At 33.8% G+C, this 24,251-nt stretch overlaps 7 protein-coding genes across 20 annotated transcripts in view; 3 read left to right on the forward strand and 4 right to left on the reverse strand.

Moving 5' to 3' along the window:
• Positions 1-1,326: 1,326 nt before the first annotated feature.
• Positions 1,327-5,560, forward strand: shf (WNT inhibitory factor 1). Its single transcript, XM_069126017.1, has 6 exons — positions 1,327-1,948; positions 2,561-2,803; positions 2,927-3,070; positions 3,888-4,040; positions 4,906-5,001; positions 5,088-5,560. The coding sequence occupies exons 1-6, from the start codon at positions 1,795-1,797 to the stop codon at positions 5,312-5,314; spliced, it is 1,017 nt and encodes a 338-aa protein (XP_068982118.1). The 5' UTR covers positions 1,327-1,794; the 3' UTR covers positions 5,315-5,560.
• Positions 4,071-6,114, reverse strand: Coq7 (ubiquinone biosynthesis protein COQ7, mitochondrial). Its single transcript, XM_069126029.1, has 3 exons — positions 5,991-6,114; positions 4,675-4,844; positions 4,071-4,597 (listed from the first exon to the last, which is right to left on the reverse strand). The coding sequence occupies exons 2-3, from the start codon at positions 4,829-4,831 to the stop codon at positions 4,167-4,169; spliced, it is 588 nt and encodes a 195-aa protein (XP_068982130.1). The 5' UTR covers positions 4,832-4,844; positions 5,991-6,114; the 3' UTR covers positions 4,071-4,166.
• Positions 6,115-6,154: 40 nt separating this feature from the next.
• ewg (DNA-binding protein Ewg) lies at positions 6,155-16,201 on the forward strand. Of its 7 annotated transcripts, none has more exons than XM_069126000.1 (8): positions 6,155-6,282; positions 7,914-8,188; positions 9,643-9,767; positions 9,877-10,302; positions 10,402-10,704; positions 11,115-11,255; positions 11,343-11,490; positions 13,036-16,201. In XM_069126000.1, exons 2-8 carry the CDS (start codon positions 8,011-8,013, stop codon positions 13,365-13,367), a joined length of 1,653 nt encoding a protein of 550 aa, XP_068982101.1. In that variant the 5' UTR covers positions 6,155-6,282; positions 7,914-8,010; the 3' UTR covers positions 13,368-16,201. The 7 variants fall into 7 exon arrangements, with proteins under 7 accessions (XP_068982101.1, XP_068982106.1, XP_068982103.1 ...); XM_069126005.1 differs by having other exon boundaries at positions 6,160-6,766; positions 10,402-10,602; XM_069126002.1 differs by lacking the exon at positions 6,155-6,282 and adding an exon at positions 6,486-6,622.
• COX5A (Cytochrome c oxidase subunit 5A) lies at positions 15,897-16,612 on the reverse strand. Its single transcript, XM_069126031.1, has 2 exons — positions 16,408-16,612; positions 15,897-16,189 (listed from the first exon to the last, which is right to left on the reverse strand). Exons 1-2 carry the CDS (start codon positions 16,610-16,612, stop codon positions 15,936-15,938), a joined length of 459 nt encoding a protein of 152 aa, XP_068982132.1. The 3' UTR covers positions 15,897-15,935.
• A 480-nt stretch (positions 16,613-17,092) lies between these two features.
• LOC138186294 (SPRY domain-containing SOCS box protein 3) lies at positions 17,093-18,559 on the forward strand. The gene is made up of 5 exons (XM_069126028.1): positions 17,093-17,332; positions 17,474-17,664; positions 17,737-17,965; positions 18,032-18,259; positions 18,325-18,559. The coding sequence occupies exons 1-5, from the start codon at positions 17,245-17,247 to the stop codon at positions 18,441-18,443; spliced, it is 855 nt and encodes a 284-aa protein (XP_068982129.1). The 5' UTR covers positions 17,093-17,244; the 3' UTR covers positions 18,444-18,559.
• A 79-nt stretch (positions 18,560-18,638) lies between these two features.
• Positions 18,639-20,060, reverse strand: Ogg1 (8-oxoguanine DNA glycosylase). The gene is made up of 3 exons (XM_069126019.1): positions 19,749-20,060; positions 19,294-19,599; positions 18,639-19,233 (listed from the first exon to the last, which is right to left on the reverse strand). The coding sequence occupies exons 1-3, from the start codon at positions 19,844-19,846 to the stop codon at positions 18,642-18,644; spliced, it is 996 nt and encodes a 331-aa protein (XP_068982120.1). The 5' UTR covers positions 19,847-20,060; the 3' UTR covers positions 18,639-18,641.
• A 981-nt stretch (positions 20,061-21,041) lies between these two features.
• Positions 21,042-24,251, reverse strand: part of LOC138186288 (uncharacterized) — a 356,044-nt gene continuing 352,834 nt past the window's right edge. For all 8 annotated transcript variants that reach the window (XM_069126016.1, XM_069126015.1, XM_069126013.1 and 5 more), the window contains 3 exons: positions 22,799-23,122; positions 22,177-22,455; positions 21,042-21,537 (listed from right to left, as the gene is read on the reverse strand). In XM_069126016.1, the coding sequence (XP_068982117.1) occupies positions 21,342-21,537; positions 22,177-22,455; positions 22,799-23,122 (799 nt within the window). In that variant the 3' untranslated portion in view covers positions 21,042-21,341. The remainder of the gene's footprint in view (positions 21,538-22,176; positions 22,456-22,798; positions 23,123-24,251) is intronic.

Genomic DNA, 24,251 nt, shown 5'->3' on the forward strand with positions numbered 1-24,251 from the left:
TAACACTTCAAAAGATTCTTCGTTGTTGTTACGATATTGTTCGTGATTAGTAATCCCCTTTTAACGCGGATTGGAATATGTGTTCTTATTGAAAAGCTGACCAAAAGTAAGTTTTAAAGATTTTGTTCCATCTACAAGATTTTTATTGCCAGAGATGTAAGAACAGTCCTGGAATAGTAGAGTATGTTACTTTGAAACAGTTGTGCGAAATAGCAGGTATTTGAAGTGCTTTATCGTCGATCGTTCGTCTCTGATCGATTTCTGACACCTCACAGATTATTCAAGAGATTGCAGAGAAGCCGAAAGATAAGTTAACAGCAGACTTGGTGTCAAGCTTGGGAACAAAGTCCACACTGCAACAGTGGATTCTCTTTGCCGAATGCAAAGACAGACGGGGGAGGGATAAGGAGGGGAATAGACGATGAAGTACGAAAGAGAATGGAGAGAAGAAACGAAGAGGAGGAACCCGGCCAAAGACGTTTAAAAACTGGTTCCTTCCACCCATTTCTTTTCACCTTATTTGCTAATCCGAATTCTGATTTCCATATATCCGCGTATACAATATTCGAGTCCCGAGGAGATTGATATCGATTGATAGACCATAAAATACGTCAACAGGACTGTCTTTGATTTACCAAATAAATACCAGATATTTATCTCTCCAAGAAACGCGTCCGTCTTTAATAAAATCATTGACAGACTCGTCGAATACAAAGAATTTTCTAATATCGCGATTGTTATGCAAATAATTGTATTTAGATGAATTCTTTTTATCTTCGATATTAAAATAGATTTTATTGATGACAATGGCTGTATTGCAATTATGAATTGCAGTCAAGGTAATATTCGAATCAATTCAAATTTAAATTCACAGCTTTGTTCAATGAGGACTTATATATTACATTTCGAAGCTGTTCTTAACATTAAATATTTACTACTATGACCTACGATTTGTTATGCCCTGTTCTTATTTTTCTTTCAACAAATAAAAAAATATTCAATGGATTAAGAATGATTTTTTCATATTTTCAGCAAATTCAATACATTTTGTTAACAATGGAAGATCACGGTGGCAAGCAATGTAGAAAAATTAAAAAATATTAAAAATATCAAAGAGGAAGTTAAGAAAATCCAATGGAGATTATGTCAGAAAGTATGATCGGTCAAGTTTCAAAAGAAGCATCAAATATCGATCCTGCAAATCGTTGTGCACGCACCCTTATCCCCAAACGTATCGGGACCCCTTAAGAGATAGAGATCTTGCTCTCAGACTCACAGCAAGAAGACGGGCTGCTGTAGACCTTTTCTCATTGAGTCAGTCAGTCAGTCAGTCAGTTTGCCGCAGCAACGCGGCCTGTACGAACGTGTGCATACGCGTCTTGTTGACTTAACATCGTGTGATCGTACGGCTGCATTATCGACAGAGCTGGCAGAAAGCTACAGCGAGACATCGGCGAAATTGGTCGTCGGTCAACCGGTCGTTGGTCGTTCCCTTGATCGCGAGATCTGATCCCCATTGAAGCTTCGCATACGTGTCTCTCTGGGTTGTGTCAGCTCATTAAATTGCGTGCGTGAGAACGTGCTCGTTCGTCTCGAGTTTCGCCGTGAAATCCCAAATTTCACGCGTCAAATCGTGGCGTGTTCCGTCGGGCTGCACACACCAAGACACACGAGTGTCACATACACCAACGAATAGCTTACGCTTACAAAGAATCATACAGAAAGAGAAAGATTTACATAGCCACAAGGGGGCTAGTCATAAACCGTGCAACACCTGGCGGCACGTCGTTAATTATGCAGTGGGCCGCAGCCGCCCTGGCCTCGGCGGCGATCGCTCTGCTCCTGGACACGGCGGCCGCGAGAAATCACCATCGATCCGGCAATGGGCACAAACCAACCGGTGACATCTCCCTATGGATCGACCAGCAACAGATCAAAATGTTCAGCGGTAAGTTGGTTTACGGATATCGATACTACCGCGCCACGAATATCCATCCGTGTTGAGTGCCGCATTTTTCTTTTTGCATATACTGTGTTATTTCATTCCTACAGTATTTTATTCTGCTTGATATTCTTATCATATTGGTATTAAAAGAAAAAAATACATATTGTCATTCTAAAGAATTTATTTGATATTGATAAAATTGCCATTTTTTGGGATGCTGTTGTGGCATTCACTTATTCATGATTTTAGTATATGGGGACAATATTTATTTTTTATCTTATATCTAGTTTATGTTATAAAATACTTCATATATCTGTTTATGTTATATGATATTATGTTATTTCATTATGAGATAAAAATTCATTCATTATTGTTCATATATATATATATATATATATATATATATATATATATATATATATATATATATATATACATATCTTTTATGTGATTCTCTCATGTTTAAGTATAGATATACTACTGTATTAATTTATTCTATAAATAGTATTAGAGTAACAATCTATTTCTTTTAATTTATTCCAACATCACTCCACACGAATATGTATGACAATGTAACAAGTTACAATCGATCTTTTCCTTCTCTGTTTCGTTTAGGGGTTGAAATGGAGATATTCGCGATTACGGAGGGTAGAGTCTTGCCTTATCTATTGGATCCAGAATTCGAAAGCAAATTACCGATTATTCCGAGCGAAGTAACGTACGTGAATTTTACATGGAAGTCTGGTGTAAAGAAATATTACTATAATTTTTATCGATTAAAATCGTTCGACGAGACGATCCTGAAAACACCATATATCACGATCAAAACGCAAGGAAGAGTGCCCAAGAGACCCAAGGGTAATTTATGTTTTTTTAATTATCGAAATATTTTGAGTCAACAAATTTAATCGATTAACAAAAAATTATTAAATTTGATGCCTACGTATATAAATAAATGCATAATGTTCATTAAATTCGCAGAATTCAGCGTCCTATTACCATGTTCCGGTAATAATTCGGGCATTGCGCAATTAGGCATCGGTTTGATGATTGAAAGTCGTAAGGGAAAACCTTTAAACGGAACACCCCTTCGCCTTAACCTGAGAAAAGAATGCGCCGTGCGCGGTGAGTGCGTCAATCGCGCCCATGATCATCTCTTTCTACACACGCACACACACGCCTGCCCGCACGCACAGAGTTCTGTATCAGCAATAATTCATTGCTCAACTTGTTACACACTTCAATTAGAAACTATCGAAATCTCAACTGTTTCATTACCATGAAAACTGCTCTTTGCAAAAAGATAAGGAAAGACGACGATAGAAGCAAACATTTTTTGTAATAATGATGTATGTGGAGTAGGAGACATGTTATGAATTGACGATGATTTCGATTGTGTTTCTGTCCGATCGGTGCACAATATATATCTTTGTGTATACGACTCGATAAAAGATATTTTGCGGGAAGCTTTAACTGTGTATAACGCTTTCCGATTAGTATGAAGGTAGATCCTCTTATCCGCTTATCCCATAGATCTGTAATCGATAAAATAGTTTCTTCAAATCAATGAGCGCATGAGACTCTCTGACCCGAATGTATCCTAAAATTTTTATTAATGAAAGCCATTTTAAGTGGCCGAAGTATTCACTTAAGTCAATGTGTAATTGCGTTTATCTGCTTAAATTTATGTGGGTGTAGCGGAAAATAATCGCTCAATGTGTCTTGTGTTCCTTTGCAATGAATGATAATTGTTTATGGTCTAAAGGTGAAAGACAAGATAAAATTTATGCATGAACCAATTTGATATTTGCCTGTACTATTTATGAATTTATACAATATTATTAAAAAATACTTTTATGATTATACTTATTATATTCAAATCCTGTACTTGTTATTGATATCAAATGAATCTTTCTTCTTTATATAATATTTTTCATTGCAGAACCTAATCCTGGACCTTGTCCAGATGGATATTTAGGCCCACCTCATTGTAAAAAGGCATTGTGCTATCCAAACTGTATGAATGGTGGCAATTGTACAGCACCTGGTGTTTGTTCGTGTCCACCAGGTTTTCAAGGACCATATTGTGAAGGAGGTACTTTGATTTCAAAATAAGACATATATATATAAAACAGATATTTTATTTACTTAAAATCAAACTAATATTTATAAATATTTTATTAAAGTTACACTTTTGTACTATATTAACAAATTATATAATTTATATAACTTTGGATATTGATATAGCAGTTTTACAACCAAATTTAATAACATTTGTTAAAGCTTGATAGAATGGTGCTTGTTCTGCACCATGTTTTAGACCAGTGTCATGATGTTCTTGTTCTTCATCACGAAATTTTTTTATTACTTCTAAAACTTCTTCATGTACTTTTTCATCACTTTCCATCAATGCACGTAATTGATCGTTATAATGTTCTGTGATCACTGTTTCAACAGCTACGGTGCAAGCCATAGCTGCTTTTTCTCCCATGAGTGCTGTACCAGCACCAAGGACAAACCCAGCAATGTTCCAAACAGGTGTTAGAACAGTGGGTCTTACACGATATTTTCTAATCAACTCTTCAAACTTTGCACGATGTTTCTTTTCTTGATCCCACATATGCTGAATAGTTGGACCAACAGATGTTCTACCTGCCTTATATACCAGTGTTAAATTTATATCCAAAGAAACAATAACATCCTGGTATATATTTACAGTATATTTATACCTAAAACAGCCATTTGTCCAGCATATATTCTATCGGCTCCTAATTCTCCAGCATGATCTACCCTTATAACTGAATCTAATAATTTCCCTGATCTAGTTGCTCCTGAAGCTGCTGATGTACTAGCCAATCGAATTCCAAGCTGTCTAAGATGCAGCATCTTTTTCTATAAACTTTAAGAAAGCGTTTGTGACAAAAATCTTTTTCTTTTAATTAAAGCACAATTAATTTTAGGTATATGTGCAGAAAAATGTTTAAATGGTGGGAAATGTATACAAAAAGATACTTGCGAATGTCCAAAAGGATATTTTGGATTACGTTGTGAATTTTGTAAGTAAAATTATAATAGAAATGTAGCTACTAATGGTTAAAATTATAGTATTGGCTTCATAATAAATATGTTTTCACTTTTTTAGCAAAGTGCGTAATTCCTTGTTTAAATGGAGGAAAATGCAAAGGGAACAATGTGTGCAGATGTCCTACTGGCTTCAAAGGAGATCATTGTGAAATTGGTAGAAGATCTCCACAACGCTCAGCCTGCACAAGAGCATGCAGAAATGGAACGTGTCAACCTGATAATACGTGTCTTTGTGAGCCTGGTTGGTTTGGAAAACTGTGCAATAAAAACAAGCCATGGGCTTGAAAGTAAAAACATATTTTTCACTGGTGGTATTGGTCTGTAGCCAATTGGATGCAACAAGATTTCTTATTTAACATAAAATTACAAAATGTCTTGAATTCTATTTAGACTGTATTCCTTCATGAGTTTAAGACATTTTTTACTTCGAACCTCGCATTTAGTTTAACAATCTTTATACTTAAGACAATATTAGATATGTATTCAGAAAATTATGAATCATTAATTTTATAAAGTATTACTATGTAAATTTAATAATAGTATATATATATATGTATATATATATATATATATATATACACATATTTTTTTTTAAATCCAATTGGTTGATACCACTAAACTAACATGTATAATTAGTAATTTACCCCACCCCAGATGTGATATGTAAAGCTGCTTTACAACATTTTATACTATTAAATATTATTTTTAAATAATATACTTTTATATTGTTAGATTTATTATAATGATTGTAAAAAAAATAAAATAAAATATATTTTCTTTCTTGTAATTTGTATTTTTCCTTGTTGATTTCGTAAGATTACATATTGTCTCTCTAAATTACCTTCGTATTTAAGATTCGAACTTTATATCTCGATAACAATTTACAACAATTTTTCATTACGAAAATGTAAGACAAGAGTATCGCTATAAAGACGATAAAATAGAAAGAGGAAATGCATACCCAGGATAAAGTCTTTCGAATAGAAAACGTCAAAACAACAAACGATTGTTTCTTGCCGTTTCAGATGGTGCAAGTTTTTAGGTTAGACTGAAACTCAGCAACATCGTTCCAGGGACGCTGAGAACAAGAGTCACGTGTTTCAGGATCCAATAAGAAGGTAGATCGGATGGACGCCATGACGCGTACCCCAGTGGTACCAGCCAATCAGGTTATTCCAGATCCGTATACATGTATATGGTGTTCGTGTTTCCGTGGTCGCTGGTACCTTTTTGCGGATTCTGAGGGGAAATCGGTGAGTGCCGAATAAGTATCGGTGCGTTATTAGCACGTAATTGATCGTTGAGGGACCGGGCGATGCGCGTATGTTGCTTATTCGCGAAATAAGGGCAATTTCGCATCGTCTGCTTGGAGTGCACCGCGCAGGCTCGCTCAAAATGGCCGCCTCGCTGCCGCGTTTGTTGTGGTGGAGATGGAGGGCCGCGTAGCCGATCGATACGGCTGCTGGCGAAACTGGCCATGGTGTCTATGGCGGCTGTTGTGTGTGTTGTTGTGGCGTGGCGCGACGTACACGCGAGTTACGCCCGGTGAGGTAGAAGGTCGCGTTTTAGCCTCACGGTGGTGGTGCTGTGCGGGTGAGCGTTTAACACGGGTGGCGAGATGAGACCGCGAGACGCGAGCGTAGGGCGTGGTGAGAGAGCGTAGCCGACGGCGGCCTCCCCGCAGACGCGAAACCCTGAGCCCTCCCTGATCGGGTGACCACTCACGGGACACACAAGGTGCGTACGCAACTCGCGATTTTCACTGGGCCTGCTCCATGGCTCCGCGGTACCGCGGTCATGAGCTTTGCGGCCCCGGAGGTGGTCTCTTTTGCGTGTGCCCTGCGCATTTTCATTGCCCCCCCAAGTATCCACCAAATAAACGCGCCGTGTGCGCGGCTTGGCGCATCTTCTCTCTCTGTTCTCTCACACCTCGTCACGCTTTGCCAAGCCACGCTCTTACCACTCTTCTTAACTGCCTGTCCGCCGTCTGTCGTCTGTCGCGTCGCCTGTCAAATTCATCAACAAATATGTATCTGTTGCTCGCTGTCACCCCGAGTGTAACACCGGTTCGCTACGCTTCATCCGCGCATCACCGATATTCTATGTCTATGCACAGACCACGGCGACGACGACGACGTTCACATATTTACGTTACGTTAATTTGTTACCGCGCGCTCCTTTTTCACGATGTTATCTCACGTTTAGTGCGAATATCTTATAACATCACGTTTCATCATGCGTGGGGATCCTAAACGTACGCGCGGGAAACACTTCCGCCTGAAACTCATTGTTTATGTTTCTCAAATTCTGACCGTATGTAGTATCATCATCCTGGATTCTTATCTACTCTACCCTTATCATGCAGTATTCCACATGGAAATACTTATGTATTCAATGTCATTATTATACTTTGTAATATTTTATAGTTTATGTGTATGTAGTAAGAATATCTGTTTATGTGTTTTTCCTACCTTTATATCATTAATTAATGATACATAGATAATGATATTATTATTTTAATTGCTCTTAAAATATTATTTGATATACAATCATCTTTTTTATTGTTGGATCTAGATTTATTCGTACTGTTATGTTTCATTATATATATGAACATAGTAAATTTCAACATTTCTTTTAACATTGAAGTTCCTTCCTATAAATAATGTAAATGATTATCTATATATAGCTAAAAGAATATTATTTTATAGTTATATTTAAATAATATCACTATGTAAGCTTAACAGAAGGTGAATTTATAAACATTATGGAAGACAACTTTGTTTTGGAAAATTTATACATTTACAAGAGACAGTCTATTGTTCTATATTTTATATTTCATATTTTATATTTTATTTCTCATATAAGCTTGTTTCTTTCGATTTAGGAGGTGATGTAGAAAGAAAATAAAACATCAAAGATTGGCATCTGTTTCGACGGGGCATTGCAATATAACCGAAGACAAGACGGACGAAGACAAAAAGATGGTGTCTCTGCCTAGTGCAGAGCCTGGCACAATGGATAGAATCTCAGATGATGATGATGACGAGCCAAGTAGTGGGTCTGAAACATATGAGGAGGGTGACCTTTTGACAGCTGCTATGGATGATGATGTGACGGCCCAGCTCGCCGCTGCAGGTTGGCAAATCAAACACGCTAATGGTGATTTCCATTTTTTTGCTTTTTCACCTTTTGAGTTATTTATATTCTAATCATTTTCATTTACAAAAGGAAAGTAACATAGAGGGTGCACCAATAATGTTAAATGAACAAGTCTCATTACATAGGCACAAGGAAAAAATAAGTAAAGGACTTTGTAAATTAAATATTTTGGATTGTGATTGACATATTTCAGTTTATAATTGATAATGTTAATAATGCATATTATGCTAATTTTTTTATATAATATATAAAGTATTAAAGTATGATTTGTATAATATTATTCAATTCTTTGAACATAGATAAAGAAAAATGATTATCTTTTGCAATATTATAATAATTATATAAAAAATATGAAGATTCATAGAATTGAAGTTACCTTGATTTATTATCAACAGAAAGATAGAAGTAAAATACTGCCTGCCAATGATACATCTAATCTGGTAACTATTAAATATTAAACTAAAATACATTTATAAGAAGATTCTCTATGGAGCCCTAATATGGTTAATAGTTTTAGTTGTTCATGTTTTTATTAAGTCATTTAAAAGAAAATACATAAGTTTATTGTTTTTTTTCATTTACATCATTGACAGTGCAGCATGAATTTATTGTTTCTTTTCTTTTTTTGCCTTTTTTATATCTCACTTTTTTATTATTCTAATTTTCTTTCAACAAGATAAGTACTCATAATACAAATTACAAAGAAAATATTGACCAAAAAATACCATTATTGAATGCATTTTACATTGTTTGTGTGCTGTAATATTATTTGCTTCATGTTTTTAATATTCTACATACATGGAAACACTGTTTTTTATATACATGTTAATTTTGCATTTTATGCAGTAATTTTCACTTGCAAATTTAGAATTATTCATATATATCATCTTTCCTGTGTGTTTATTAAAATATCATAGCTTAGAAATTAGCTTAATATTTATCATTTAAATTTGTGTTCACTTTGTGCAATAAATTTATTATGTTATGTTTACTCCCTAAATGTTATAGAAAAATATGTAATATTTTGTAGATGTTCATTTTTACCTTATCGAAAAAAAATTCAAGAATATATTATTTATCTAGATTTCAAATACCTTTCATTTCACTGTTATAAAACATAATGTTGAGTTCTATACACATATATAAATTTAATTCATTTTAATATATGTATAATATATCCTTGGATATCAAGCACGTTTCATATCACTACTGCTTTGCATCTCTTGTTTTGAATGAACTAAAGATACATGTTGAAATGTCAGTAAAATATCTATACACATATATACATATACGTGAATAGGATAAAAATATTTTAGCAAAAATATTTTGGAAATACCACACAAATTGAAATTTTTTCTTCAGTATCTTTTAATATTACTGATATTTTACTGACATTTTATTTGGTGTGGGATTGTAAAATTAGAAAACATATAGTTAATAATTTGCACATTTAGGCCCTGTTGGCGTAGCTGCCGCGGCGGCCATTGTCTCAGCGAAAAAGAGGAAACGACCTCATAGCTTTGAAACAAATCCCAGCATTAGAAAGAGACAACAAAACAGACTCCTAAGAAAACTTAGAGTAAGTATATACACATTACTATGTTTTATCTTGTTATCTGTATGCCTTTAAATATTTATTATCATTTATTTATTTATTTATTATTTATTAAATATGTATTTTTTTACAGCAAACTATAGACGAGTTTGCAACGCGAGTTGGACAACAAGCAGTAGTATTAGTAGCTACACCAGGAAAGCCAAACAGTAGTTATAAAGTATTTGGAGCAAAACCGTTAGAGGATGTAGTAAAAAATTTAAGAAATGTTATAATGGAAGAACTTGAAAGTGCGCTCGCACAACAAGCTCCGCCACCAGTACAAGACGATCCATCTTTATATGAATTACCACCTCTTATAATAGATGGCATACCAACACCCGTGGAAAAAATGACACAAGCTCAACTCAGAGCATTCATCCCTTTAATGTTAAAGTATTCTACAGGCAGAGGTAAACCTGGTTGGGGAAGAGATAGTACACGGCCACCATGGTGGCCAAAAGAACTTCCTTGGGCAAATGTGCGTATGGATGCAAGGTCTGAAGATGAGAAACAGAAGGTTTGTAGATATTTAAAGAATCTTTGAACACCTTTTTTTCATTTCGGATATATACATTTTCTAAACTACTTAATGTTTGTTCTAATGTATTTTTTTTAGATTTCTTGGACACATGCGTTAAGACAAATTGTAATAAACTGTTATAAATTTCATGGAAGAGAAGATCTTCTACCTGCATTCAGTGAAGAGGATGATAAATCAAATGTACTGATACAACAATCGACTCCTCATTCCTCGTCGCATCCGTCACATTCATCCGGTCAAGGGCAAGGTGGACAATCGCAGCAACAACAGCAGACGGTGGGAGTTGTTCGCCTCAGCAGCACGGATTCATCTAAGGGAAACTCTTCGCCAGCACAAATCATTGCCGCGTCTCCTACAGCTCTTGCCACTGCCACTCAGGTGGGAGTGGATAGAGTACAAAAAAAGAATTGATCGAAACAACGTGATTGAAAAAAGTCCAATTATTTAGTACAGTTTCAGTCTAATCAAATTTAATGCAAGGTTCGATAGTATATTGTGAGATCATGGTGTTTCTTTAAATTCTGATTTTACATTAAAAAAATTAGAATTTGAAATTCCTTTATACGCAATTTGCGTTTATGTTCATGTGTTTGGTTTCCCTTATTTGAGTTTAATCTATCTTTATTTCTGTAGTCGTTGTCATCATACTTGGAATCACATTTTATTTGGTTATACCTTCTGTAAAATTTTCACCATTTTTTCAGTTGTAATCATATCTTGCTTTTTAAAATATTTAAAAAGACACGTGGTTCGGCCATCATAATTAATATTTTGTTCTTGTGTTCTAGATGACGGCTCAATATCCGACAGCAGTTTTACAAACAATAACGAACCCTGATGGCACTGTATCAATCATCCAAGTTGATCCTAGTAACCCAATAATTACACTACCAGATGGTACAACAGCTCAGGTTCAAGGTGTTGCTACCGTAAGTTATCATAAACCACTTTTTATGTTTTCCTTTTTGACTTTAGGAGCAAAGTTTTAAAATGGGAATTAATTTTCTTATCTATAGATCCATACAAGTCAAGGAGAAGTGCAAGCACTCGCTGAAGTAGCAGGCAGTGGGGAAGGTACTAGTGTCGCTGTCGATTTAAACAGTGTTACAGAAGCAACATTAGGTCAAGATGGTCAAATCATTCTCACAGGAGAAGATGGACACGGTAAAACAGTTTTCTATAGGCTCTGCACCGTCGCCGGCCAGGAGCTACTTGAACAGTGAATTCATTTTTACTGGCCCAGGATCCTTTGTTGTTTTGCATGCTGTCTGCTACGCTCCATTCAAGAAAAATACCTACGTGTTCTACTACTTTGTACAACGAAAGTAGAATATCGATTAGTTATTCTTTTTTGATACTGTACATATGCAATTTCATTCGGAGCTATGCACAGCTTTATTTTAATTTCTTCTTTAAGAATCCATGATACATGTAAGAGAGCATCAAAAAAATGTTCAGGGCACTTATGTATTGATTTTTATGAATTAATTTACGTTTAAATGTCGTGTGATTAGCCAAGGAACTTTACTAGAGAGAAAAGAGGGAAATTGCTCTCAATATTGTGTCGTTTTGTATATACACATATGTCTATAACGTTTTTAGACTATTCTCTTTCTGAGATGAGATAAAATTCAAGAACTTTTTAGCAGGAGCTCGATAATGATGAAATAATACAAATGACAGAATTAAATTCGAACGTACCGTATATGCATGTACATACTGTTTTTTTATATATTGAAAAGCAATTCATTGAAGCCTACAATATATTTATATATTGGAATGTTGCATGTATAGTTCGTACATTTCTATGGAAAGCTTTAGATACATAGATTTTTAAAGATTTTTAAAGTATGTACGTTATGAAGTAAACAGGTAGAATCGATCGGTTCACATGGATTCTTAAGATTTTAAATTTAAACGAGAAAATAAAGGAAGGTATTGGTGATCACATAAAGAACCTGTCCCTGTTTTACAATCACTTTACCATTATTATCGAAAATTGGTTACTTTAATTTACTTTAATTAAAACAAAGAGAAATAAAACTGCTGTACATAGAGTATTTTTTGTTGATGTTTTTATTATTTTATAGCTGTTGTATTTCGCAGCCTTTGTTTAAGCTACTCACGATTGCTATTTTCTAATTTATTTGAATCAATAAATTATTTTTAATAAAAGAATTCGTATTTGTATAATTTATGCTTGTCCATACTTGATCTTACAGATTGGCTTAAACATCTGTTGCTTTTTATTAATGCCTTATTTTTTCTGAAGTGTAGATGAGAATTATGTTTGCACATTAATGATATTACATTAAAAGGGTGTGCCAGAAAAAAAGATAATGCTAAATGTGAAAACAAAAGTATTCATCTTTTCAATTACATTAAATATTTGACACATAGAGTAAGTATATCTACTTTTCTTTAGCACACCCTGTTAATCTAACTTTTTTTATTAGCTTTGTATAGAACAATATACTTTTAACTTGTCATTTAAGTTTTAGAAAAAACGTATAGCCCGTTAAATCTGACTGTATCGTAAACTGGTAGCATGAACGCACAAATCCGAAAAAATTGTCGATATCGAAAATACATGTACGAATACGTGCTCTTCGAATTATTAAGTTTGACTTTTTAATTCCCAGTTTGCTATACAGAGAGAAAAATGCCTGGTCAAGGGCAGAACACAGGACAGTTACTTCTTTGTTTCAGGCTATCCTGTTTCCGTCTCAGGAGTGATAACAGTACCAGTATCTGCTAGTATGTATCAAACTATGGTTGCCAATATTCAAAGTGACGGTACGATGCAAGTAGTCACACCAATGGTTCAAGTCCCAAAGGTTGAGCCTGGAAATGGGGAAGCTAGCATTGAAGCTGTCACTATTCAAGGGCATCCTATGACAATGATAAATGCCGCAGGTGAACATCAAGTTCTTCAAGTAATATCATTGAAAGATGCTAATGTCCTCACGAAGGCTATGCAAGCCGAAGTTGTAAAAGATGAGGATAGTCAACAACAACAAACCGTCTCTAGTCCAGAATAAAGCGTTTTACATAGTTAATACAAAGCTTTTATGTTAACACCAAAATGCGACCGGTGCACATTAGTGGTGTTCATGAGAAGAAGAGTGAGAGTATTAGAAATGATATGTGTTATTAATATTAAGGAAGATGATTGTGTCTTTTCTGAATCATCATATAGTGTGTTCTCTTGTTGAGAAACAGTAAATGAATAGCGAATATGTTTGGAGAGTGAAAATGATTGAATGTTCGATGACTCATTGGACTTGAATGTAATCATATTTGTATTCAAGATTCATTGTAGACACTTAGAAGTATTCACTTGTAATTCAATTTCTCGAAGATAGTACTAATTTTTAGAAAGTACTGCGACGCTCGATGAATGAAAATCGTTGAACATGCAAAGTTTCATCGATGTATTTATAGTGACAGTATCCGTTGTCTGGATATTTAACATTTTCCAATAAGCTAACACGGATACAAATATTTTCATCTAGTCTTAGTGTCGGGTCCTTAAGAACGATCGATATACCAAAGAATTTTAAATTTGTGTTAAACTGTTTTACGAAAGAGATGATTACTAACAAATTATATAATTTAATTACATCGAACTAATGATCTAAAAAGGACTTTGATTGAACGAGTTGATGCTGTAAACTATATAATTCGAATTTATTTGTTGAACTTGTTAATGATAGATTATTTTTTCAGACAAGATCAAGTCTCAAAAGTCGCTTATGGTTTCAAAAATATTTATGGAAATATCTGTCATATGTAAAAACCTTTTTGAAGTTTAATGAAAAACGAATTCACATTTCGTAGCATCAGGATTCCGAACTAAATGTAATTTTTGAGTTAATCAAATTTGGCTATCGGATTAAAACAAAATGTAATATGTAGCCTATTTTTATGATAAATTGAGATATGGAGATGAGTCATTTTTCGGCGATAGAGATATATAACGATACATATTAATATACATTAATAATCGACAGTAGAGATAAATGAAAAAAAAAATTAAGCATTTCTGACGGGTACAAATAGGCTATAAGACATAATTTTTTGAAAAATAAGACATATGGATTTGAAGTACACATCCAAAAAACATAATTACTTTTATCATATTAATACTATGTTATATTAGAAAATTATTTTTAGGTGATGTTATAAAGAACACTATATACATAATTCTCACAAAAATGACAATTAAATTCTTCCATTTCCATTCTGTATTACTTTGATATTGTGCAGAATGTAGAAATGGGGAATCGCTTATTGTTCTTTATTTTCATTTTCAGGTAATCTATTTATTTTGATTATTAATGAAAAAAAAATCAAAATGTTTTCATGCATTTAAATGCCAACTCACTTTTATACAATATATTTAATGTTAGGAAGAATATTATTTTTTCTGTGCAATCTTGTTTCAATGTTGCGGTATCAAGTATTGCAAGCATATGTGATTGACTACCGAAAATGAATTTCATTATTCTGACGATTTTATTTACATTTTTATACTTTTTAATATCTTTGTGTGCATCATACGTATATATATAGGTATGTGTGTGTACATATATATATATATATATATATATGCACACACGCGCGCGCGCGCGCACACACACATACACACACATATATATATATATTGTTTTCAGATTATAACTAATAATGAATTTGTGATACTTGTTTAATTAATATCTTTTAGTACATGTGTCTCTATCATGAATGATGATCATGAAGTTCCTGTAGGTATGTAGTACAGTCTTCTCTTTAAAAAAGTGTATGTCAAGAGCAGAGTCGTAACATTGAAACAACAAACTGCCCTCGACATTAAGTATGAATGATACCAAAAAGAAAGAAGGTTTTTATAACATTATAGGAGAAAGTAGATAAATTTAATAATTATCAGTAGAAAACAGATCACAATGACTAGATATTAATTGTTATATTGTTTTTTAAAACTATGGCCATTACATACAAGATGTAATATATTGATACTCCCATGTAAGACCATGTTGTATTTTTTTGTTCTTGTTTGTAAGAAATCACACAGGACATAAATTAAGTTTAATGTCATTTGAGAAAAGAATGTAATACCATTTTAGATAATTATAGATGTATGTGTACATGACTTTACCACTGTGTATCTTACAATGTAATTTGTACATATGTCATTGTTGTGTCACCTTTCTGCTTTGGTTACTTTTGATGTAAAAAGGTAAAAAAGAGGGAACTTGAAAAATATTAAAAATTTTGAGGCAACATAAGGAACCAATAGAAGTTGCAATTAAAATATAATATATACATATCATTTTGTTTCATGATCTATTAAGGCTATTAAGTCTTGAAAAGCAATATATAAATAATACATGTTTCATATATTTTTCCAATTCATGAACAATATGCTTCATGTATGAAACAGATACGACATATGATAAATATTTGTCAAAATCAATATTTAATAAGAGACATGACAATTGGTATTCTTTTATCCTGATTTAAAAATTGATTTTTTGTTTATTTATGACAAGTCTAATAGAAAGCACCTCTAAGCGTATATACTATGTTTATTAATTTAAAATCAATAATTAATGTATATCATCAATGGATTGAAGCGCTAATTCAGGCTTATCATAACCAAGCTCTTCTGGGGTGTTGATACCTAATTCATCTAATGTAGGTTTGATTTCTTGTAAAATGTAAGGATAAATTTCTTTAAGTTTGCTTCCACATTTATCCTTTACCATCTCCAAAATCCTGATAGCAAGAGCAAAATCGTTCAGTTTCCTGCAAGCCCTTAATGCAGCACAAATAATAACTGGATCTGGTACAAGATCTAAACCTGAAAAGACAATGACTGTTAGAACAATTATTATAATATCGCTACAATAATAGTTATTTCAATCTGACTATTTAAATAAATAAGGAAGAACATTCGAAAACAAATTTTTTGAAAATAGAATGTTACTGTTCGATTTAAATTACTCGAAATGGTTGTCATTTAAATTGTTAAAAAATAATTGTGATTGTAAAGCATGATATAACTACGTAATTACTGACCCGCTAATTTGTTAAAAACTCGGCGAATTTCCCAGTGATCGAGATTTGGACGACTTAGATAACTCACGTATTGCTTATTAAATTCCTCCTCACTTTCTTCTGGGCCATCGTGGGAGGCACGAACATTTCGACTTACAACTGTAGCGCGTGGTAGTACGGAATTTCTTATGATATTATTTGCTTGTCTTCCCACAAATCGTAACATTTTTTCGACGAAATGTTACTGAAAATTCAATTGAATATGATAGCAAGGCTGCACGATTGGCTTCTTGCGTAATATCAGAAGAAGACGGAACTTGCTTTGAGTTCGATTGAAACATTTCTACCAACCTAGAAGTAGTAAAGCGTTCAATTTACATGCTTGCAGATCTTGTACCGCGTGTTTTAATTATCAAATGTTTTCATATTACTTTTACGTCACTGTATATAATTTTTAAAACTAACCCGATTACAATACATGTATAATTTATTATCTAGTTTTTTTTAAATGACATTAAATATTTTACAAATGTAAGTCAATAAAATTTAGAAAATACTAAAAATGTACATTTATATACAGTTTGAGTTATTCATTATCATTATGACAATATTATTATTATATATTATTTTTTCATATTTTTCAAACAATTTACATACAAATTTAATTGTGATGAGTTTATCATATATAAGTACTTACACGTGTGTTTGTACACAATGCCATTATGTACATGAATATTTGTACAATCACTAGATTAGCGCTGATTATGAGTAAATCAAAGTACAATAATACAGTATAGTGCGATAATTTACTGTAGAAGAACAGTTGAAGAACAGTGGAAATATTATAATTGTACAATTATGTATTTCCAGTATAACCCTATATGGCCGTATGCAAGGTTCTGTAATTGTACTTCACTGACTAGCTGTCGTTGCGGAGAAAATAATGGTATGACAAGATATTTAAAATAGCGTTAAATGATTCTCATTTTTCTTTCTTTTTTCATTAGCAAGAGTCTAATAATTTAAATGCAATTTTTTCACAAATACTACCAAAATTCACATAAATATTATCTTTTTGTTTACCTAGTGCATGAATGGACATGGAACAAAGAAAATGATACATGTACCATCGTTTTATCTGAAAATAATTTAAAAGTTAAATTTCACAATGGCTATAGTTATGGTACAGCAGTTGTGAGAGGTACAAACGTATTAGAAAAAGGCAGGCATCATTATTGGGAAGTTAAAATGCTTTCTTGTATTTATGGAACCGATATTGTAAGTATCTTCAATAGAAATTAATGACATTTAATCTACATATTGTTTCTATTAATAATGCAAAATTTTCAGATGGTTGGAGTTGGTACAAGTAATGTGAATTTAAATAGTGCAGAGGATTACTTCTGTTCCTTTCTTGGGCGTGATCACGAATCTTTTGGTTTTTCTTACCATGGATATATACAACATGCTGGTATAAAACGTAATTATGGTGCTTGTTTCGGGCAAGGTAGCTTAGTAGGGGTATACTTGGATACATGGAGAGGTACCCTAGAATTTTTTCTTAACAGGAAGCCACTAGGTAAATTCATAATATTACAAATATCAAAGTATTTATATTTTTCCTTACAATACTTTTACGATTTAGGTATTGCTTTTACTGGATTAAAGGATTTTGCGTTATATCCTATGGTGTGTTCCACAGCTGCACACAGTATGATGAGATTGACTCATAGCTGTTCTGTGCCAGCTTCTTTATCAGTATCTTGTTTGTCAGTATTAAAATCATCACATAGAGCATATTTATCAACTATGATTCCTGGATTACGGTACCTTACTCAGAGCATTTTTGCAGATATATTAAAAACTCACTCAAGTAAGTTATTTACAAAGAAATGTGCAATTAATAATTTATACTTTAAATGTTGTTCTTTTCTTCAGACAGAAACGATGAGAATGAGAAGGATGAACCCCAATTTCTAACAGATCATGTAATTCTAGATGACTTTGACTTTGCACTAGTGGGTATGGGTATAAAAAAGAGGAAAATGTGTAGGTGAGAGGATGTGGACAACAGACGTGGCCTCAAATTAGTTGTAAAATTTCTTATTTATAGATAAAAACGATCATTGTAAACATGTACATTAAAAACGAATTATTCCTTCACACATAGAAAGTTTCATATGACTTTATAGAGTTTTGTAAAAGTGTAATGTAATGCATATACCGATTTTTTAAAATATTAAGTAAAAGTATTATTAAAATTTCTTAAGATTTTGTAACATGCTACTTGTACTATTTTTACGCTTGATACGCGATCTGGTACGAGCAGAAATATCATTAATTTTTGCACAAAAGACAAGAGCTTGAGCCCATCCAGCTAAAGGACCCCATAATTCGCGTAAATAGTTACTAATTTCTTCATGAATTTTTGGGGTGACAGTTTTATATTGTTTTAAATGAGGTAAATACCTTGCCCTAGCTATTTGGAAAATATGAGTGTCTACAGGAATAGCCTCTAAGTGACCTAATGACATTAAACATACACAATCTGCAACTTTTGGACCAATCCCAGGAAGAATAATTAGTTGTTCCCTAGCTTTAGCATATGATGTATTGTTCTTTTTGTGTAAATTTGAAAGCCACTGTTTTCCACCAAGATCTATCAAACGCATTGCTGCATTTACTATATATTCCGCACGATATCCAAATTTTTCTTCTCTTAATTTACTTTCAACATCTTTACTTGCTAATGCCTCAATAGATGGAAACTTGAAATAATCTTTGCCATCGATTGAGCAAATTTTTTCACCAAAGAACATACATAATTTTTCTACCATTCCTGATATCCTAAAATAATGATGTATTTAAACGTATGATATATAAATTAAACCATTTTACTTTACAAACCTTTGGATATTGTTGTTAGAACTACATATAAAAGAAAATACATTTTCAACAACATCTTGATTTAGTATTCTAACACCATTTGTTTTGTTTAATGATTCTTTAAAATGTGGATCCGCAGCAGTCCATTTTTCGCACAGGTCTTGTAAACACTCGTTCAATCTGAAGTAGTCAGACAGAATCGTGTCATAATTTTTAGAATCTACTAGTGGGCCTTGTACATTGTAGAATAGATAACTATCATGTTGTGTAAGAGTCCAAACATATCCACCAAAGACTCCTCTATATCCATTATTGTAATTAAACCATCTATAAAAATTATTTTATACGTTATTTGTAGGAAGCAAGACTATGTTATTTCAAAGCTCGCGGGAAAATTATGTTAGACAAATGAGAAGTACTAAAAAAATATTGGTTATGTTTTCTTAAAAGATTAATTATGTCATTAAAAAGATTACCTGAAACTTTGACCACCTTTTAACGTAATGCCTAAATCTAATTCCGACGACAAGCAAACGATTTTACCATGCTTTGTTCTCACTTCATTTTCGTGCATCTTTCCTTCCAAATGTCTTATATTGCTTGACAAATAGATTTTATTCTTTTCTATCAATGCACCATATTTAATACGAGGCAGGAGAAATTTGTAATACTAGAAATTTCGATTATTCGTACAGGATTAACAGTTTTAAACGTTTATTTTCTTACAGAACAGGTAATATAATATAAATAGATAAACCGCGCGCAATTTGTGCAAGTGGAATAACGGAAACACGTGCGCATTTAATAGCGCGCCAAATTCGACTTTGAATTTGAATCCAAATCCCGAATAGTTGTAGAGGAAGATGCAAAAGATATTATGTATATGAATTTTGATAATTTTCATAAGGTTTTATTCTAATTATTTTTATAATGCATCCTTTATTAAATATGTTAGTACTATATCACTATTATACATATTTACAACGATGTACCTACTGTTAAGAATTTTGATAGTTTATATTTATATATCTATGAATTATTTTCATTTATACAATACGAGGAGATATTGCATATTTAACTTATTACACTTATTTTTTATATGTCGCATTTAAATACAGCATATATTTCAATATTTAAATACTTTTGTATCGTTACAATCTTGATTTTCTTTTCAACATTTTTACATCGCACGAACATGACTCATTCATACATAAATACAATCATACAGAATACATGCACGAGCACAATTAACGCGGAATCAGCGTTATTGTACACATAACCAAGAAAAGATAAAACATAAGATAAAAGTAAGTGAACTGTTACGCAGATTTCTAATTACAAGAGTCAACAATTTTGTAGGAAAGAGATTTTTTCATTTTCTAAACTATTTGTTAATATAGCGATTTTTTCTAGTTTTTTTTATGCTTGAAAAATTATGCTACTCATGATATGTACAGTTTTATTATAATTTATCTACAGAATAATTTATTTGGCATTTTCAAAGACAATAACGACTACATAGTTAGTATATAGATAATAAAAATGATACCCTGTCTATTTCGAATGATTTCATTTCTCCGTTTCATTTCATTTTACCATTAAGCCACTAAGTAAAAATCAGCAGTCTAAAACGAATCTGACCTTGCAAATATGAAAAATTAAATATAAACCACTTTTATATAAGTAAATCTGTTTCATATAATTTTCGTAGTTGATATGTTTGAAAGATTCTAGATACTCGACCAATTAACTTTTCAATTATAAATGAAGATTAACTCGATTTTACAAAGAATCGATCCAAGGAACTGAAATATGATATAAAACTGTCGTCAATCTACTCTAATGATTACACTTTCTATAGCGACCACTACGTATTGTCATTCTGTCATTCAGACGGTCAAAGAGGATGACTGCTTTTATCTGTGATCTGTTGTCCAAAAATGACCGATCGGGTCATGATCGAATACTCTCGATAAACTATTACATCCCTGAGAATTGGTATTGACATCTCTAGAAAAAGAATATTCTCAAACGTTCGTCGCTCTCTTTTTAAATCTCTTCCATTTAATTTAATGATAAGGAACATTTTCACGGACATGAGCCTGCTTTCGGTATTCGTGATGCTGGCATTTGCCCATCCAGGACCATTTCGTACAAACCTTTTGCGGTTTCAATATAAAACATTTCGTTCTTAGAACGTCAAAGAAGATTTTGCCGATAAAATTCGCGGATGCTGTGTCTGCCATCTTTAAACACGTACGAAATCTGTAAATATGATAAAGAATCTGATAAGTTCGATTCGCATTCGGATTAGTCTTTGATAAATTCATTTGAATCTACAGATTGTCTTGCTAACTGGCCAAAATTTTATCTCGTTAAGAGTTGGTCATCTTTACTCTTGAAGCTACTTTTTGAAAATGTATCTTTTTTATTTCATTTGTCTGACATCGACGTCCGAATCCCGACATTCAACTGATTCTATATAGACTAACTGACAACTTTAGACAACTCGGCTATTGCTGTCTAAGGATGGAATTTCCTATAAAACGCATACGTTTGATGCAGATGCAATAGTTGGAGATCGTTTGTGCGAAATACGCTTCTTCGATGTATCGTACTACAAGCATCTCACACTGTTAGAAAATCTCTGTGTGTGAACACTGCATCTAACTGAACTGAAAGCGTCCTTGTAGGAAATTCCAGCTAAACTCTATCTCTCTATCAATTTCACGTGAAACTTCTTAGCATCGATAATTTGTAACTTACGTATTGTAATATCAATCGACTATAATAATAATATTAATTGAGTAACGCAACAGGACCTTGACAGAGATCCTTCATAATTAATTGGCCAGATTTGAGGCCAGTTAGCAAAGCAGTACTGTAATCGATACCGTTCGATACCGTTCGTCACAGGCACAATGCATCATGCTCGAGATACCCCAGTTGAAAAGACCGTAGCGCGTCTCGAAAGCCGGAATGAAAAAAGGACACGCCGTGTCGTGTCTGCGACAGCAGGCATCTGCTGTGCCAAAACCGCCCAGATTCGTGTATTTCGTGGCCCGATGACCGCGGCCGCACCATTGTGTCCCCGGGATCATCAACAAGTCCCTTCGCGAGCGGCTCTTACCTCGTCTCTGGCGGTGACTGCTGCTCGTCCCGTTTAAAAGCTTCGAGTATTTCCTGTATTACGTGATATATAAAGAAAAACTGAAAACTCTTTCTATCTCTGTAACAAGTACGACAAGTAGATAATTCTCCTATTTTAGAAATTCGATTTATCGATTTAGCAAAGCTGAAAGTGTCTTCATGGTATATTTGAAGAAAAAAGTTAACTAGCACATCGAGATAGACTGGTTAAAAAACCTTTATCCAAGATTTTATTCGTTATTTCTATCCAAAGTGATTCAATGACTGAATCTCGATATATTTCGTTATATTCTTAGACGATACCATAAAACAAGATCACAGTTTTTTTATTCTATGCTATATTTCATACATTTTCTTTTTATTATAGTTTTTATACCTTCGTCGATGTTGTGAAATCAATTGATTTCGCGCCCTGTTCCTTACGTGGGTGCACCGATGACGTAGATCCGACGTGGACGAGAGCCAGGAGAGGTCCTGCGGGATCCTCGACGAGTCCTCCTGATCGTCCACATCGAACAGTTCGACGGACGTTTCATCGCCGTAATCGTCGTCCAAGTGCGTGCTTGATGTGCAGGATCTCTCGTCACCGACATCGAGTTTCTCGTCCACACAGTCAGTAAGCGTGCCACCCTCGTATATCAGTTGCACCTTTCTGGCCGTCTCCTGTAGCCAGACCTGCCTCAGTGCTACGTCCGTATCTCTATCACAGTCATACATGTATTATAAAGAATAGAATTATTATTTAAATCACTGCAATTTAAAAATGTTATGACGACATATGCGGAAGCTTAGAAAATGAATTATCTTTCCCTAACATGAATTTCAATAAACTATCAGTTGCATATGACGCGAAAAATATTCTTCTCGAGTAGCTTGAGCTTTTTCCTTCTTAGCGTTGTTTTAGTTGTTAGTTCTTTTCACATCGACGACGAATGATACAAGAAGAGACGCACCTTTAATTTAATTTAATACGCTCATTTGAAGTAGCTAAAACCCTAACGCGATGTCCGTGTAATTCACGCTAGATTGATCACACGCACGCGTTGCACGATATTTCCTCGTGATTAACGCGCAGCTATGATTGATGCTCCCCCGCCTTCTTTTCAACTCGTCGATAAACATCTTCGACGTTAAATGGTCGTCGTTAAATTCGTCGACGGCTGTTTCCCGATAACAATGTTCCGTCCATGTGTTCTCTTTCCAATACGTGTCTTTGTTACTTGTTACGTATGAATCACTTTGAGTGATTAAGAAACGATAAACCTTCTATTTCGTAATACTATTTACAATTAAGCATAGAGCGAGAACCATTCAACCAATTCTTCTAGCCCTGATCCTATTTTTTCACCTTTTAATTTCACATTTTGCGAACTTTGATACAAGTAGAATCATTCTTCGTTATTTTTCATCTAGCTGACAATCGTGACTCGTTACTATGAATCAAACGTGTAAATAGTTACCAAAGAAATCGTAAACCGGAAGGATTAGAGTTCTCTAACGTATTCATCGAATCGGAAGATTTCGTTTCTCGTTGAAGAATTGATGGTTCGAGAACGATGGTGTCGTTGGCGAATCATGAGAACAGGCAAGCCGCGTGCTTTTCTCGTTACAGCAAAAGAGCTTTCACCGATTTAAGTGCAAGGTGACGTTTCGCGGTCGTGGAATTCCCTGGTATCCTCGTGAGAGTATCCGCAGATGAGTTACAACCGCTGGTCCGAGGCCAGCAGCTCTGGGACCGTTCTCGATGTTCGGTCTCCTGCTTCCACCTAATCCTTGCTTACTTAACTTGCCGCTTTTCGGCTTAAGGCCTCGGTTGGCTTAGCGGTCGC

Source organism: Bombus flavifrons, chromosome 13, assembly GCF_040668555.2.
Source record: "Bombus flavifrons isolate JBK064 chromosome 13, iyBomFlav1_principal, whole genome shotgun sequence".
NCBI classification, from domain to species: Eukaryota; Metazoa; Arthropoda; class Insecta; order Hymenoptera; family Apidae; genus Bombus; species Bombus flavifrons.

Bases quoted from the DNA above. Each gene is read 5' to 3' on its own strand.
- LOC138186294 (XM_069126028.1), top strand. From the start codon at position 17,245: ATGTATTTCCAGTATAACCCTATATGGCCGTATGCAAGGTTCTGTAAT. The intron at 17,665-17,736 runs GTAAGTATCTTC...CAAAATTTTCAG, and splicing joins GTATTTATGGAACCGATATT to ATGGTTGGAGTTGGTACAAG. The intron at 17,966-18,031 runs GTAAATTCATAA...TTTACGATTTAG, and splicing joins TCTTAACAGGAAGCCACTAG to GTATTGCTTTTACTGGATTA.
- ewg (XM_069126000.1), top strand. From the start codon at position 8,011: ATGGTGTCTCTGCCTAGTGCAGAGCCTGGCACAATGGATAGAATCTCA. The intron at 9,768-9,876 runs GTAAGTATATAC...ATTTTTTTACAG, and splicing joins GACTCCTAAGAAAACTTAGA to CAAACTATAGACGAGTTTGC. The intron at 11,491-13,035 runs GTAAAACAGTTT...TCTTTGTTTCAG, and splicing joins CACAGGAGAAGATGGACACG to GCTATCCTGTTTCCGTCTCA.
- shf (XM_069126017.1), top strand. From the start codon at position 1,795: ATGCAGTGGGCCGCAGCCGCCCTGGCCTCGGCGGCGATCGCTCTGCTC. The intron at 2,804-2,926 runs GTAATTTATGTT...TTAAATTCGCAG, and splicing joins AGTGCCCAAGAGACCCAAGG to AATTCAGCGTCCTATTACCA. The intron at 4,041-4,905 runs GTACTTTGATTT...AATTAATTTTAG, and splicing joins AGGACCATATTGTGAAGGAG to GTATATGTGCAGAAAAATGT.
- Coq7 (XM_069126029.1), bottom strand. From the start codon at position 4,831: ATGCTGCATCTTAGACAGCTTGGAATTCGATTGGCTAGTACATCAGCA. The intron at 4,598-4,674 runs GTATAAATATAC...TATATAAGGCAG, and splicing joins TGGACAAATGGCTGTTTTAG to GTAGAACATCTGTTGGTCCA.
- COX5A (XM_069126031.1), bottom strand. From the start codon at position 16,612: ATGTTACGATTTGTGGGAAGACAAGCAAATAATATCATAAGAAATTCC. The intron at 16,190-16,407 runs GTCAGTAATTAC...TTGTCTTTTCAG, and splicing joins AGTTTTTAACAAATTAGCGG to GTTTAGATCTTGTACCAGAT.
- Ogg1 (XM_069126019.1), bottom strand. From the start codon at position 19,846: ATGCACGAAAATGAAGTGAGAACAAAGCATGGTAAAATCGTTTGCTTG. The intron at 19,600-19,748 runs GTAATCTTTTTA...TAATTTTTATAG, and splicing joins AAAGGTGGTCAAAGTTTCAG to ATGGTTTAATTACAATAATG. The intron at 19,234-19,293 runs GTTTGTAAAGTA...TCATTATTTTAG, and splicing joins TCTAACAACAATATCCAAAG to GATATCAGGAATGGTAGAAA.